The 16,130-nt window shown below is 49.9% G+C and overlaps 1 protein-coding gene across 3 annotated transcripts in view; it reads left to right on the top strand.

Moving 5' to 3' along the window:
• NUP98 (nucleoporin 98 and 96 precursor) overlaps positions 1–13,210 on the top strand; it is a 50,498-nt gene extending 37,288 nt beyond the window's left edge. For all 3 annotated transcript variants that reach the window (XM_059723452.1, XM_059723451.1, XM_059723450.1), the window contains 10 exons: positions 2,199–2,428; positions 2,912–3,181; positions 4,500–4,657; positions 4,970–5,113; positions 6,103–6,245; positions 7,661–7,882; positions 8,605–8,846; positions 9,284–9,438; positions 10,001–10,112; positions 11,592–13,210. In XM_059723452.1, the coding sequence (XP_059579435.1) occupies positions 2,199–2,428; positions 2,912–3,181; positions 4,500–4,657; positions 4,970–5,113; positions 6,103–6,245; positions 7,661–7,882; positions 8,605–8,846; positions 9,284–9,438; positions 10,001–10,112; positions 11,592–11,809 (1,894 nt within the window). In that variant the 3' untranslated portion in view covers positions 11,810–13,210. The remainder of the gene's footprint in view (positions 1–2,198; positions 2,429–2,911; positions 3,182–4,499; positions 4,658–4,969; positions 5,114–6,102; positions 6,246–7,660; positions 7,883–8,604; positions 8,847–9,283; positions 9,439–10,000; positions 10,113–11,591) is intronic.
• Positions 13,211–16,130: the final 2,920 nt, after the last annotated feature.

The raw sequence follows: 16,130 nt of genomic DNA, 5'->3' as shown, positions 1-16,130 counted from the left end.
TCTGTTGCGTGCCAAGGGTACAGGTTGATGCTTACAAGGGGGAACACCGGGATGGCTCCAGTTCCTTTTAAATGATCAGATAATTTCCTGCAGGGTGCACTTCAGCCTTGCCACAGAATACATGGGGACTTGATTTTGGGCTATTGCTTTCTTGACACACCCATGTATATCGATGTGTGTGTTTCTCTAGGCACTGACTCCTTTCCACTCCATAGTTTGAATAGTTGTTTCAGGTGGGAGATTAACAGCTGTATTCAATAAAGGAGCAAGGTGTCTGTGCCCAAAGTACACTCAGCTGCTGCCTAGCCCTGGAGCCAACTAACAGTCCAGTGCCTTGCATGACTTCTACGGTCCATAGGTATCTAAAATACTGTTTCTGCACATGCCCAGGGCTGCACCGGTCTGAGCATCTGAGCACGTCTGCTTATGCAGGCATGTGAATCAAAAACTTGGTGCTCCTCCATGTGAACCTAAGTCCCCTGAAGGGCCTGATCCATTAGACATTCTTGTAGTGGGCCTAACACTCTGACAAGCTTGAGTCACACACTGAGCACAGTTATGCCCACTTCCTTTTAAAACACAGGCAGCGATGCTTGCTGTGTATACGCTAGTGTGGTGGTTAGAGCTGTTGACCAGGAATGGACACCAAGGGTGCCTTCCTTGATCATGCTGAGGGGTTGAAACTCAAGTCTCAGGAGAGAACTGTAACCACTGGACTATAGTCTGATATAGGAAGGGACACTTTCCACCCGTCCTGTTGAACCTGTGTAATAGGGAAGAGAGAATGAGGCAGCCTGACTTAACCAAAGTTGGAGCACTTGCCAGGAAAGGGGTTGGTTGAAGTTCTTATTCCTGCTCCTGGGACTGTCTTAAGCAGTAAGGTGTTTTGTTTTCATAGTAGCTAGGGTCAGGAGGGACCTGCGCAGATCATCTAGCCTGACACCCTGCCACAGTTTTGTTTTGTTTTTGTTTTGTGGGGGGCGGGAAGGGTTGGGATTTTTTTTTTTTTAATGTAGGCATGACAGCCTGTCGGCTAGATGCAGCTGGGTGGAGGGAAGGTAATATATGTCTCCGTTTCCTGGGGTAGCACAGGACCGTGGTATCTGGACTGCTGGGCTGCCTTGAGGGTCAGAAGTTTGGCAGCAGGGCAAGTGGTAGCGGTGTTAATTGTTGTGCATCTGGGAGGTGCAGCTTACGCCACTTCACAGCCAGGTTTCCGGCCCGTGGGCAGCTACACAGGCCAGATCCAGAGCACAGAGCCATGTCATCTGGCCACAAAGCTGTCTGCAGGGCCAGAAATTTGTCAGGGAGGCAAGCAGTGGTTGTTCAGACTCTGGGAGCCACAGCAGTGAACGCTGTTGCTGTTTGTATCACTGCCAAATTTCTGGCCCCTTTGGCACCCCTCCACCCCCCGGCCAGATGACATGGTCCTGTGCTACTCCAGGAAAGGGAGACCTAGGTTATCTTCCCTCCTCAGCTTGAGAGCTTGAAACTCGCCTCTTGCAGGAGAGTATCTTAACCTCCAGACTAGAGTATTTCCTGGAGTAGAGCTGTGCTGTGTCGTCCATGAGCTGGATACCTCTGGCTTCAAGCGAAATACAGGAGCGGTCCAGAGGACAATGGCTTGAATCCTAGACTCCCCCTGTGTGGTAAATGCTACACCTGCTAGGTCTGGATTTATGCTGTCTCTTCTCTTCCCTTCTTTCTGTTTTCATGACTGTTGGATTCATTTCCTGCGCAGCGTCAGTGGGTGTCCAAAAGGGGAGTGTTTGGGATAGCCTTTGAGGAGCATGTCTCTCCCCGTTTGCTGTTCAGGAAGCCTAAGGACATAATATCGGGTTTTGGATTGCATTGTATGGGTCGTGGGGGCAGGTGCCTTTAAAGTCCTGTATCGGTTCCAATCTTTCATTGTTTCTTCGTGTCCCAAGTTTGAGGCACGCTGCCCTTTTTGTAATGCAAACCGTTCTTTAATCACTGTGCCCACAATTTCCCCTTACGTGACATTCAGCTCAGGTCCCTGTTAAAGAAGTAGACATCTCAGCCACGTAGATGGATGGGTTTATTATTCTGGTTTATTATTCCACCAGCAATCAGGAGTGGGGGACCTGTCTTTATACCTAGAACAGGCTAACAGCTGCAGGGAAGATAACTGAGAAGGCTCCGTCCTGTTTTTCCAATACCAATCTTGTTTTCCCCAGGCTTTCAGAATCGTCCTTCAAGGTTCACATAGAGAAGCTGAACTTGGAACAGAAGGAGACGGAGGGTGACAAGCAATTATACCTCCTACCTCTGGAGATAAAACTGAAACACAGCACTGTCCATTTGGATGATTATTGTCCTTTCATCGCCCCCAACCCAGGAGTGGCTGCCATTCACGACTATGCTGACTGGGTTAGAGAGGTCTCTGGAGACCTTGCAGAAATTGAAAGTGAGTATCAAATTGAAAGCGAGTATAAAATTATACGTTCCAAAAGGAATGTAACATTTGGTCTGTAAAATGAGTTGGTAGAAATTCACTGTGTATTGCACCAGCACAGCAAAATCAGAGTACAAGGGCTGTTGGCAATGCCAAAGTACAGTTACCAGCTGTTCTGAAAAGTGGTTCTCCACTACAGAACGCTTATTTCACGTGATGGGAGTGGACAAATGATGCACCGACGGACACCTAAGTCTGTTGCTTGCTCCAGCTGCAGCTCCTTTGGCTTACTGGCTGCAAATGGTATGGCCAGAGGTGCATGTTAGACAGGTGCACTTAACGGGGTCAGGGGGAGCTAAGCAATTTATCACCAGCATAAACAGTTGGACAACCTATAAATGTATTGGTGCCTCTCCTTCTGTGGTGTTCTCCTGAATGTCCTTGTATGTATAAATGGTTCTCCTTTATGACTACTTGAAATTCCTGTCTTGCCAGACGTGGTGAAGCACTGGGGTCTGACGTGGACTCTGTGCGAGGCAATCTGGGGCAACCTGAAAGAGTTGGAAGCCAGTTTGGAGGATCCCAGTGAGTACATCCTGACCCTGGAGCGCAGGAAAGCCTTCTCGCGCTGGCTATCGCAGACCGCAGCCGGGAGGATCGAGGAGGAGGTCTCGCTCTCGCGGCACGATAACCACATTGAGGCTGTGTTTAGCTACCTCACTGGGAAGCGGATCAGCGAGGCTTGTAGGTTGGCACAACAGTCAGGTAAGAAGCTTACCCGTACCAGCTGACCGAGGGGGCGGGCTGGCTACACAAGGACTACAGTGTTGTCTTGCTATTTGCAAGGCACGGACAGAGGAACATCTTATATGAAGTCAAAAGGTGGGGGGTTGCTTTGCATCACTGTCTCTGTACCATTTCGTATGTCTGCTTGTACACTGCCGCAAGTGGGAGCTAAACTCAGCGGGGTAGCTTACCCCTGAGTGAAACAGGACAGAGGTGCAGTTTTATTTTTATCTAACAGTGATCCCATGAAATCGTCAGCCACTGCTCACTAAGTCTTTCCCTTTCCTCAGTATGACTTGTTTGTCCGCACACCAAGACGCGCGTTAGGGCGTGCTTTGCTGCAGGAATCCACGTGTGCTTGCTGAGAGGGGAGGCACGTGCATAAGCAGCGTACTGGATCCTTCTCTGCAAGACTCTTGGGAAGCAGAAAGGGGATGTTGTGCTGTCAGGGTATAATCCCATGTGAGGGAGTGACTGAGGTGACTTGACCTGAAGCGGCCTGCTTGCTTTGGGCTGAATGTCTGTCTGGAGAAATTCCTAGTTGGCTACGTGTTCCTTCGGTGCCACGATATAAGTGTTGTGCTCTTAGCTTGCGTTATCTTAGTGTTGTAGGATCTGCTTTGAATGGTGGAATAGCAAAGCTGTTGCTATTAGGCCAGTTGCTAGCTCTGCTTCTGTTCCAGATCGGTGTAGGTAAGGAAGCAAGGACTCTGCTGCAATCCACTGATTTTTACCCTTCCCTTCTTACAACACTCTAGTGCCTTCTGTGTGAAGGGCCCTGTAAGACGTGCTCTGTTCCTGCGTAGTGCAAATAGCAGTGGGCACTAGTGGCACGGGTTAGTGTTTCTCACTTGCAGTATTTTAAGCTTCTAGACTTGCATCGAAGAGCCTTTCAAATCCATGGTGGTTTGGTTCAGATAAGGGGATGTTTTTTGGAGCCATGCACTTTGATCAGACCGAGGTTTTTCTTGTCTTTCTCCTTGTTTGGGGGAACAGCCTTCTTAACTGGTTGCTTAGGTCACTGCTGGAAGTCCAGTGACTTCAGTTTCCTTTTGACTCAATGTCTTTCTCACGTTGTCTCGCTCTTAAATTCTCTTTGCTCATAACCGAGGTTGTTTTCCCTGAATCTTTAACTAAATGGTTGCAAAAAAGGCATTTTGCAAGCAACAAGGAAAGGACGTAGCTTTTTTTTACAAGCCAGCCTCATGGGGTTTCAGGTTTAGAGGCTGTTTGTTGTGGAGTTACGTCTGGTGGCCTTCCAGATGACTTGGCTGACGTGTCATCCTGTTTCCTGTAGGTGATTACAGGCTCGCTCTACTCCTCTCCCAGCTGGTGGGCAGCCAGGAGGTTCGGGAGCTCCTCACCATGCAGTTAGTGGACTGGCACAGGCTCCAGGCAGACTGCTTCATCCAGGAAGAGAGGTTACGCATCTTTGCTCTGCTTGCTGGAAAGCCGGTATGTCCTGTTCACGTCTTCTGTTTGTACCACTGGCAGTTTACCCTGTGCTAGAGTAAAGACTTAACTAGTACGCTTTGTATAGAAGTATGGCTGCCGCTGTTCAGGTGGGTGTTTATACTAGTAAGATTACAGTGCATAATTTAATATACGGAGACTAGACAGAAATACTTAATGTACTCTTACTAATGCAGCCTTTCAGTGGTGATCATCACTCTTGTGTAAATGTGTGCCTACAAAACCTAGGCTCTGCTAATTATTGCAACATTTGCTATGAATCTGGTCTAAGTTTGGCGATTTTGTTTTGTTCAGGTGTGGCAGTTATCTGAGAGGAAAAGCATTAATGTTTGCTCACAGCTGGACTGGAAGCGCTGTATAGCTATCCATCTCTGGTACCTGCTTCCACCTACAGCTTCCATTTCCAAGGCACTTGGCATGTATGAGGCAGCGTTCCAGGTACGTTATCTACACCTTTTTCTCAAAAGCATTTGTACCATTTAAGTTCATTGCCAGGCAGTGCAGAGAAATGGATGTCCAGTGAGTTAAGCTTTTGGCTGCTTTTGCATACTGGCTGAAAGGGACAAGCCTCTTTTTTTTGTGAGGTTTGATTCAGATGTCATCAGCTAGTGTGCCATGGTTCAGTCATCTATTTTGAGTTAAAGCACACTAGCAGTTACGCCCAAGTAAGAACCCCAGAAAATTGCATCATTGTTCTTACAAAGGCTTTTGCTTGGATTAAATAACAAATCACCCTGCAAGATTTATGATCTGAACACATACGTAGGTTACAGACTTGTACGCAGACTTTCAAACTCGTGACATACCATTTGTCCTGAGATGTTGAAAATATATCCTGTCCAGATGCCAACTTGTATAGTTAAAATTGCCCACGGTTTTCTATGAAGCTGCTGTTTCCCAGTCCCTGTTTGTAATTCGGCTAGGCTTTAACTCTTTAAGCTGAAATGTTTCATGCTCGCTTGTGCTTTTGGTTGAAAGGCTTGAAAACCTCAGGAAAGGGAGCAGTAGTTTTGCAGAATAAGTTTGAGGAGAAAACACACAAATCTGCCTCTGTCCTACCTGCTGGCTCTGAGATAGTGAGGAGGTAGAAGCCATCAGATGTGGATGGGCGAGGGGCAAGTCTTAGGGCTGATAAGTAGGGAGACAAATCAGAGACCAGCGAGTTGGTGGATGAATGGAACTGAGCCAGGGGTGGCTTGGAGCAAGGTCGGCTTCATTAGGGTATGGGGCTGAAAGGTCTCATAATATTTAACTGATGAGTTCGTTGCTTCTATACACAAAGCGCACAAAGGATTTTACATCTCCAGAGTCCAGCTTTTTAAACAAAACGAGCATGCCCCATCGGGATGTGTGCAGGTGTTTGTGGTGGTGTGGTCTTTTGTGTGATGTCATTAAGCTGAGCCAGGGGTCTGATGCTTTCTCTGCAGAACACGCTGGAGTCCGAGAAGTATGCCTGCTGTCCCCTTCCTCCGTATCTAGAGGGCTCAGGCTGCGCACTTGAGGAAGATGACAGCGCAAACAGGCCGCTGCGAGATGTCTGCTTTCATCTGTTAAAGCTCTACAGTGACAGGTACGTGACATTTTGGGGAAGGGTTTGTGGAGTCAGTAACTTGTTGCTGCAAGGAACAATATGGCCCTTGTTGTCTCTTCGTGCATGATCTCTCCTTGCATGCCAGACAATTGGGCAAACACAAGTAGAATTTAACTTGCTTAGAGGTCTCTGGGAAATCAGCTTCTTTCCACGCGTTGGTTTTCCTGTTTCGTAAAAGAAACAAGAGGCTCGGCGCTACCACCTTAGCTCTGTTCCCAAACTGCCCCAGGCTCTTCAAAAAAGGAGATGCTACATCTTCCTTGAGCGGCTTTGTTCTCCTATTGCTCTTACAGTTAGCAATCTTTTCTTTCCTGTGCTTTCACCTGGATCTGTTTTGCTGAAGTTTCAGCCTGTTGCCACGTGTCCTACCCTCTGACAAGGAGGAACAGTATCTCCCACTTCTGTGTCAGCCTTTCGTATATTTGAAGGGCATTGAATTGCTTTTTAATCTCCTTTTCTCCAAACTTTGAACATGTCTAGTTCATTGAACCTTTCCTCACATGGCTTGCATTTCCAATTCCTTATCGTCTTTGCTTGCCTGTGCATCCTCTCCATTTTTTCCCCTACATCCTTCAAAAGGTGCCCAAAACTGGACGCAGTACTCCAGCTAAGGCCCAGCTAGGGCAGAGGAGTTATGTCCTGAAAGGGCATGAGAAAAGGATAAGGCGATTTCACCTGAAGCTTTTCAAGGGGCTAATGAAGTCTTAGCAGGTGCATATCTCACAAAGAGGAAACATGGTCCCTCTGGGTGTGACCTCCTAACCGTGGGAGAAGGTCAACTATTGAACCAATGCTTACACCTGTATATTATACAAATCAGAGAAAGAAAGAGTGGAAGGGACCTACAAGATCATCAAGTCCAGTCCCCTGCCATGGGCAGGGGCTCAAATGAGCTCAGTGGGGTATTTGTCCAGCCTCCCCTTAAAGACTGCCAGAGATGGTGACTGCACACCTCTGCTGGGAGTGTGTCCAGATTCTCATTACGCATACAGAAAATACAGTTTTTCCTTGTGTCCAGCCAGAACTTTTCCCCAACTAGCTTAGCCCATTGGTCTGCGTCTTCCCCGGGGCTTTTCTGAAAAGTTGTTCACCTAGGTCCTGGTGGTCTCCCTTGACATATTTGTAGGTGGCTATCAAGTCACCTCGCAGCCTTTTGCTCATGCTGAACAGTCTCAGATCCCAAAGTCTCTCCCCCAGCCCCTTGATCATGCAGGTGGCCCTTCTCTGCACCTTTCGAGCTTGTCCACATCCTTGTTGAAGTGTGGTGCCCAGAACTGGACGCAGTACTCCAGCTGTACGTTTCCACTGGCATTCAGCAAAGGGCACTTGAGGAATTCATTTTTTATTATGTGAGCACAACCAGTTGCTTATGGTCTAAATGCTTCTCCCTACAGACATTACGATCTCCATCAGCTGCTGGACCCCAGGAGTATAACGTCTGACCCCTTGGACTACCGTCTCAGTTGGCACCTGTGGGAAGTGCTCAGAGCCCTGAATTACACACATTTATCGGGACAGTGTCAGGGAGTGCTGAATGCCAGCTATGCTGCCCAGCTGGAAAGCAAAGGGCTCTGGGAATGGGCCATCTTTGTGCTGTTGCATACCTCTAATGCACAGTAAGTACAATGGGAAGGCAGCTTACAGCAAGCAGATAACTTGATTAAAATGACTAAGCCTACGTTTAGTTTTTATTGTGCCCAAACGAGGTGGTACTATTTTTCCCCTCACATGACAAGGAAGAGGAGATCTGATTTCAGTATGAAATAGAGCAGGATGAGGTCTAAACGGACACTGCCAACTTGAAAATTGACGGTGACCAAACCGTGTGATCAGCTCCAGTTATGACATTCAAGATTATAGTCATCTTAACAGTAACCAGGAATACATGAAGCTTTTTAAAAAAAAGCATCTGGGATAGCTTCACTTTTCCAGAGCTGTTCCAGACAGTGACACCTACTTACTCATGCTTTGTGATTGGCATACTTAGCTGTCCACAGAGCAGCTTCGTTCCCCCCAAAGATGTCTGTGTTAAGAGTTGATGTGCAGTGAGCAGTAGCTGTGGCTAACAGTTGTTTGTGTGAAATTGGGAGACGTGGTGCTCCACTCCACTTCACATCACCTTTGTGGACCTCTTAACTGGGGTCCTAAGTTTCATATCCCAGATCATGCCTCTTCCCAGAGCTCCAGTTTCTCCAGAGCTAGCATGAAACTGTGATTGGTTGATGATTGCTTGCAACTGGAGAGGACTGGACTCCCAATAAACCAGGAGACCTTTCCTAGTCGTGTTCCTTTGAAATTGTTACCTGCCTAAATAGCTGCCTATGCTGTTTCCCACTAGCATGCGTGAAAAGGCAGTGCGTGAGCTCTTAACCCGCCACTGCGTGCTGCCCGAGACGCCAGAATCCTGGACAAAAGAAGCCTTCCTGACGCAAAAGCTCTGTGTTCCCCCAGAGTGGATTCACGAGGCAAAGGCCATTCGGGCAAGGATGGAGGGAGATAAGCATAAAGAGGCTCTCTACTTATTCAGAGCTGGGCACTGGAACCAGTGCCACAAGCTGGTCATCAGGCACTTAGCCTCAGGTGAGACTCTTCTCCTGGGTGTGTAGGCAGCAGTGGTGTGCCAGGGCATGGCCATCAATACCTGGGTACCCTGATACAGTGGTGGTCTCTACCAAGCAGAAAGTACAAGCCCAGCCCTTGGCACTTACCCTGATATGCAGTGTCTGCTTCCAAGGGCAAAGTAAGCAGTGGTCTCTGTTTCATTTGAGCTCATGGGATCTCTGGATGTCCCTTTTTTAGGACCAAAATTGGCACAGCAAACAAGACCACAAATCCAGTGACAGTTTCTGGTCATGGGAGTTTCGAGTTCAGATCCACTCGGGTGGTTAAATTTGCCATTTCTAGTCCTTGAGCCGCACCCTTGGCTTTCTGAAACCTGAGTCTTCCTGTATTGTGTGATCTGTGCTATGCAACGTTCACAGCAAAAGGTGTCTCTGTGTCTTGGCTGTTTTCTTCAGATGCCATTATCAACGAGAACTACAAGTACCTGAAAGGCTTCCTGGAAGATTTGTCCCCCCCAGAACGGAGTACGCTCATCCAGGACTGGGACACGGCAGGGCTGGTTTATTTGGACTATATCCGGGTCATTGAGATGCTCGACAGGATTCAGCAGGTATCAAAGGGTTAATCTCCCGTTTATGGAAGTCTCAATTTTATTAGTACATTTGCTATTTAGCATTATACTTGAGGGTTGATATCTTTTGCAGATACGATCGTGTAAAAAGTCTCTTGTATACTTTAAAACACAAATGTCCGAGGTATTTTACAAAATAAGGCACAGTCTGCCTAGGGGAGCAGGCAGTCTAAAGTCAGCACAGCTGTGAGGGCCGGGGTGAGCGCAGGGGTCAGTGCTTGCTCAGTGAAGCATCTGTTTATTTTCAAGGATGTGGTAATTTGCCTTTTCTCTCTCTGTTTATTGCACATGATGCAGCAAATGTTACTTTCTTCAGTTAATAGCCATTGTTATATGTGTTGAAAACTTAAACTCCTAAATTAACTGATTTTGGCTTGTCCTGTCACAGCAAAGAGCTTTTGATGTCATATTTTTTGCTTAAGATGCTTAGACGTTTTTGTTTGTTTGTCTGTGGTAGGGTAGGGTGGGCGCAAAGGGGTCCCAAACAACCTGTAGATAGTTGCCTTCCTCCCGTGTAACCAGCTCTTGTATTTGCTTTCAGCTGGATTGTTCCACGTATGAGTTGGAGAGATTACATACCAAAGTGACGTCGCTATGCAATAGGATAGAACAGATACAATGCCACAGCGCCAAGGACCGGTTGGCTCAGTCAGGTACGGTTATTTGTAGAGGGTGGAGAGTGCGGCTAACAGCGTGAACTGAGGGGGTTAGGCTTTGCGAGGCTGAGGTCCTACAACCTCGCCGAGCTGAGGCTGGCTTTCTCCAAAAAAGCTACTTCTTGGCTGTATCTTTGGCTTTGGCTCATGTTCTGTACTACAGGGCAGGTAGATGCTGGTAGAGATGATGCACATTCTTGCTCTAGGTCTACAAGGTGCAGAAACACCTTGCCCGGCCCGTGCCAAATTTTTGCCATTGTAGCATTGAGAACATGACCGTAGAAAGGCAGACTGCAGTAAATTACCTTCTTTTTTGGGACTGCAGCTGTGGTCACGGAGTCATTGCAGTGCTTACCATGTCATCTGACATTGCAGCTGCAGCTTCGTCTTCAGGGGTCTGCCTGCTTGGTGTTTGCTAGGGCTGTCAACCAGGAGCTGTCCAGGGCGGGTGGAACCAGCTGGGACAGTGTGCCCTTGTTAGGCCCAGGTCAGGCAGCTCCCTGGAACAGGGACTTGATTGATTCTGGGAGGACTTCAGTGGTATTCAACTTGTGGGAGGGGCGAGGGTGCTCTACAAGTACTTATTGTTCAAAGATAATGGCTCTGAAAGTGCTTTAGACACTGCATAACAACCGGAAGCTAGCTACTGCTGATACAGGGGGTGGGGTGGTCTTACCCTGCGGGGGCCAGTACATCTCGGCTGTCTCGCTGTAGAAGCAGGGTTGAGGAGGCATGTTATTTTAACTGGAAAGATGAGGGCATTGTGCTGAGCTCTTTAAGCTACCTCGTGGTGACCAGCACAAGCACCTTGCCGCTGCTGAATAGTTTCCAATAGAAGCACCATATTTAAGAACACAAAAACTGCCATTTACTGGATCAGACCATAGGTCCATGTTGCCCAGTGTCCTGTGTCACATGGGCAGAGCAGATGCTTAAAGGGAGAGTGAACTTGGTATGACCAAGGTTTGCTTTTTCCCCCCGCTGTTCTTTTCACTTGCAGCCTCCAGCATTAAAGGTGTAGGAAGGTGTGACTGAGAGGCTGTGCCCCTCACTCCCCTGCTCAATAACTACTGATGCCTCTTCCCTCCAGTAACGCATCCAGTCCCTCTTTGAATTTGGCTAACCTGTCAGCTCTCACCGCATCTGATGGCAGTGAGTTGCACACTTTAATGACATGCGGTGTGAGAAAACTTCCTTTTGTTAGTTTTAAATGCACTCCCTACCAGCTTCATTAAAGCTAGTTCCTTGCATAAAGCCCCCTAAGTCTGAAGATGGGGCCCAGACATTTGGCATATCGGTGGGAGAGAGCCTTGTGAAGGGATGAGCTGATTGGAGCAGCGCAGGGCTAAAGGCAGGGTGGGGTTGGGTCAGGACAGCTGCCTGCTTTATTTGTAAACTTGCTCCTCAGTCAAGAGGGGAAACCCTCTACTACCTACAAACCAGACACTGAAACTCAAGTTCTCCTCTTGCTTCCAGACATGGCCAAGCGCATCGCTAACCTGCTGCGGGTGGTGCTGAGCCTGCAGCACTCTCCAGAGCCTGCCTCCGACTCCACGCCCGACGTGCAGCGAGTCCCCCTCCGCCTGCTCGCGCCCCACATTGGCCGGCTCCCCATGCCGGAGGACTATGCCCTGGAGGAGCTGCGCGGCCTCACCCAGTCCTACCTACGGGAACTGACGGTGGTGACGCAGTGAGACAGGCCCGCTTCTGCGAGTAGACTCGTTTTTACCATTTGTGGACCCTGCCAGCGAGGGTCAAGGTTAACATCTCCCTGGGCAGCACCCTCTCCAGCCACACAGCTTTTCCACAAGGGTGCGCTGGGCTAAGTGGGCTGGGGGAGCAGCCGAAGACTCGGACCCCGCTGGCCGGCACCCTCAACTCCACACGCTTTTCTACCGTTAATAAACACCTCTTGTAGACCCCCTCCGCAAGCTGGCTCATATCTGTGGAGGGAGCGTGGCGGGGGCGCACTGGGTCTCTCAGCGGGTATTTGCTACTGACTTGCAGCACAGAAGACAGCAAAGCAGTTTTGGGACAGCTCTTTGGCAGTAGGCACGTTCAGTCTGGCAGGACTGCACCAGTTAGATGAACTCTTGGCATCTGAATTAATTGAAGATGAATCAAGCTTCATTGAAAGGAGTTGCTGGGTGGGAAGGTGGGGGGGGAGGGACGGTAAGGGACTGTAACTTCTCTATAGCAAAGCATCTTTTCCAGCCTGTGTCCAATCGTGCGGTTGGAAACCCGCAAGTGTGTAACGCCCTCCTTCTGAAAGGCAAGAAGCCAAGCTCTTCCTTTGCCTCAGGCCAGAGGGGGTTGGCGCTGGAGTGCATGTGCCTTAAGGTCTGTGCTGCACTGTCCAGGCCTCTGGAGGGAAGATGTCCATGGGTTCCCCATCGTTGTGTGTGCAGTGTGTTGCTACCCTTTGGTAAAACAAAGCATCTTCGTGAATCCAGGCTCGGAGCCTGTAACTCCGTACCGAAACCACCCGGCCAAAGCAGGGGAGGTCCTTGATGGGAGCCAGCAGCCTGCGCTCCAGAGGCTTCGGCAGTGTAAGCTGGCTCCCATGTCGTTTTAAACACTGCATGGTTCAGGGCCCCGGCGCGTGCCAGCACCCTGGGCTGCATTGAAGGGAGGCGCCTGCTCGCTCAGTCCGTTCACGCCTGTGTTTTTAGCCTAGAACATGCTGCCGTGTCTGTGTTTGCTGTGTAGCTGGATCACATCGTCGTCATCGAGCACAAGAACTTTCTGCAAGTGAACAGCTGGTAGCATCCGATTTACTATAGGTTGTACAGGCTTTACTTTTACTGTGTCTAGAAGCTGACTATTTTTGGAAACATAAAGCTTGTCTATTGGCCTACTCTGATTTCGGGGTCACAGTCACGGTGCCACCTGCCCACCGGCAATCGCTGACAAATCCGGCAGCCGACAGGGCCTGTGACCTGTTAGGTGCTGCTGTGGATTGGCTCTTTGAGGGTCCTTTATGCATGAGAATTATGTAAAGGTTTTTATTAAAAGTATAAATAAATGATCTAGATTATTTTCCTGTCTTTCTGAAAATACTTTCTTAAAAATAAATAAATAAAAAGTTTATAGTATTGCTAAGGTTTTCTTTGCTTCTTAACCGTGGATCCTCTTGGCAGGCAGAGGTCTCAGAGGGGCGCCCGCAGTTAGACACGCAGCTGTGTCGTACGCCTGAGGGGTGTGGGGCTCCGAGCTCTGACCTGCCTGCGGTCTCCTGCAAAGCCCAGGAGGAGTCTGCCATTTGGGGGAGGTTGGTTTAACCGGCGGGCAGGGAGCGTGGGGCTGCCCCACAGCAGAGAGCACTGCTGTATCTGCCTGCGACAACCCCAAGCACGGAGATGACAAATGCCGACATAGCCACTATCAGCGCTAATTAGATCCCGAGCCAGGCACATGTAGCTGACTGTCCTGCTTTGGGGGAGGACTCCCATAGTCTGGCCAGGAGCAGCCAGAACCACATCCTTCATCCATGAATTGGGCAGCCAATGTGGAGGGGTGCTGAGGGAAACCTGCCCAAATCCCACAGATCCCTGCTGCTCCTGGGAGCATGAAGACGGCACTGCTTGCTTCCTCAGTGGCAGGGAAGCGTCCGCCCTCTCCATGTAAACAGCACAGGGAGATGGGCAGCTCCTGGAATCGCACCCTTGCCTTTTCCGTTCGGCAGGCCCTGGCTCTTGTGGTGCCTAGAAATGCTTCAGAAGCTGGCCTGGGTGTCGCCTGTGCTGTGACCTCTGCCCGAGTCCGCAGAGAGCCCGAGACCCTGCGGAGAAGCAGGAGCTGCCCTGTGCAGCTCAGCAACACCTGCTGCTCATGGGGCTCCTCACCCACCTTCCCAGTGAGCTCTGGTCAGAAGAGGCAACATGGTTCAAGCAGCATCTCTGCTCCAAGGTAAGTCCTGCGTGGAGGAGTCTGGCTGCGCCGCCGGCCTCTGCCTGGGGGAGGGAGGTTGCAGGGTGCAGTCACTGCCAAAGGCATCTTACTGTGGCTATGGCACAGCGAGGGTCACGGGAGAGGTCGGATGCTGAGCTGTCTCCATCACCAGTACTGCCATAAGCAATGCACCACCCACACCCGTCTCCCTTCCGGCTGCGTGGGAGCACTGGTACTGCCACCTCCCCTGCGGATGTCTGCAACAAACATGAGCTAAGGGAGGGAGGGAGGAAGCCAGCGCCCGAAGCTGGAACAGGCCCCAGCTCAGTAGCAGGTGTTCTGTAAATGGAGACCCCGTCCTTGCTGATTGGGGCTGGGGTCAGTGGCTTCTTTTTAATTAATACCCTGGATAATGTGACGAGGAATTCAATGCTCTTGCCCTCTCTTTGCCTTTGTACAGAGCGAGCGGGGAAACATTGCTTACCTGGACAACCTCGGAGTGAACTCCTGGCGGCGGTGCCAACGGTGGGATCTTCTGCGTTGAAGCCAGCGATCAAAGCTGTTTTCCCCAGTGAAGTTCACACGCACCCCTCCAGTAGCAACACACACTTTAATTTTTCTGATGTTCTTGATTAGCTGGATTCGTGTCCTCAGTGGGCCCCACCCCAGCTGTTTCCTCAGTTCCCTTATGGGGTAAAGGCTTCTCTGGAGCTGCTGCTCTTGCCTTCCTTGTTGTATTATTTCTCTTCACGATGGAGGTTGCAAAGTTTTATAGCAGCCTAAAGCCCATAGCACTCACCCCTTGAGCCATGTGCAGTGTCCATTGTCCAGCCCCTCACCCCTTCAGAGTACAGCAGAAAGGAGAGGATTGCGAGGGAAGAGACACCCCTGGAGAAAAGTAGCAGCAAGAGACAAAGGTGGCAGCAAAGAGACCTGGACAAATTGGAGGATTGGACCCAAATGAATCTCATGAGGTTCAGTAAGGAGAAGTGCAAAGTCCTGCACCGAGGATGGAGCAATCCCACGCACCGGTAGAGGCTGGGGGTGACAGGCTGAGCAGCAGCTCTGCAGAAAGGACCTAGGGGTGATGGGACAAGAAGCTGAACAGGAGCCAGCAGTGTGCCTTTGGTGCCAAGAAGGATACTGGCATCCTGGGCTGCGTTGGTAGGAGTGTTGCCAGCAGATCAAGGGATGTGACTCTTCCCCTCTATTCAGCACAGGCGAAGCCACGTCTGGAGTCCTGTGTCCAGTTGTGGGCCCCCATTACAGAAAAGATGCGGACACAGTGGTGAGAGTCCAGTGGAGGGCAATGGCAGTAGTTGGGGGGCTGGGGGACAGGACTGGTGAGGAGAGGAGGGAAATGGGCTGATTTAATCTGCAGAAGAGAAGACCAAGGGGGGATTTGATAGCAGCCTTCAACTCCCTGCAAGGGGCTTGCAAAGAGGATGGAGCTGGGCTGGTCTCAGTGGGGGCAGATGACAGGATAAGGAGCAATGGGCTCAAGTTGCAGCAAGGGAAATTGAGGTTGCATATTATATTCTCAAGAGAAGGGTGGTGAAGCGCTGGCACAGGTTACCCAGAGAGGTGGTGGAGTCTCCATCTTCAGAGGCTTTTAAGACCCAAGTAGGCAAAGCCTTAGCTGGGATGATGCAGTTGTGGCTGGTCCTGCCTGGAGCAGGGGTTGGACTAGATGTGACTTCCCAAGGTCCCTTCAACCTTCATTTCTATGACTCTATGAAGGTGTTTTATAGAGGAGGCTGGTAGAAAGGTGGTGTGATGGCGTAGGAAATAGCAAATGGGAAGCAGGTGCCTCTAAATACCCATTTAATAATAACCCAGGGGGAAGGCACCGCATCCCAAAATGTAAGGGATGTACCAGGGAAGTCGCTGACCCAAGATGCGGAAGCAGAGGGGTAGCAGGATGCAGGTGGTGGTCACATTTCTGGCGTTACACTCTCCCACGTTGCGTGTTACGGGGAGCATGTCACTTGCAACACGACATTACAAACTGCCTAGCATTGGTGAAGAGTTTCCCCTGCCTGTGAGTTGTTGTGTAATTGTCGGTGCGGGGGCTTGTACGCCCGCGCCGGACCATGTGATCCTCAGGCCCCTGCCACACATCAC

The sequence above is a fragment of the Alligator mississippiensis genome, chromosome 1 (assembly GCF_030867095.1).
Source record: "Alligator mississippiensis isolate rAllMis1 chromosome 1, rAllMis1, whole genome shotgun sequence".
Classification (NCBI taxonomy): domain Eukaryota; kingdom Metazoa; phylum Chordata; order Crocodylia; family Alligatoridae; genus Alligator; species Alligator mississippiensis.
The sequence above is the reverse complement of the archived record's forward strand: the minus strand, read 5'-3'. Positions and strand labels throughout refer to the sequence as shown.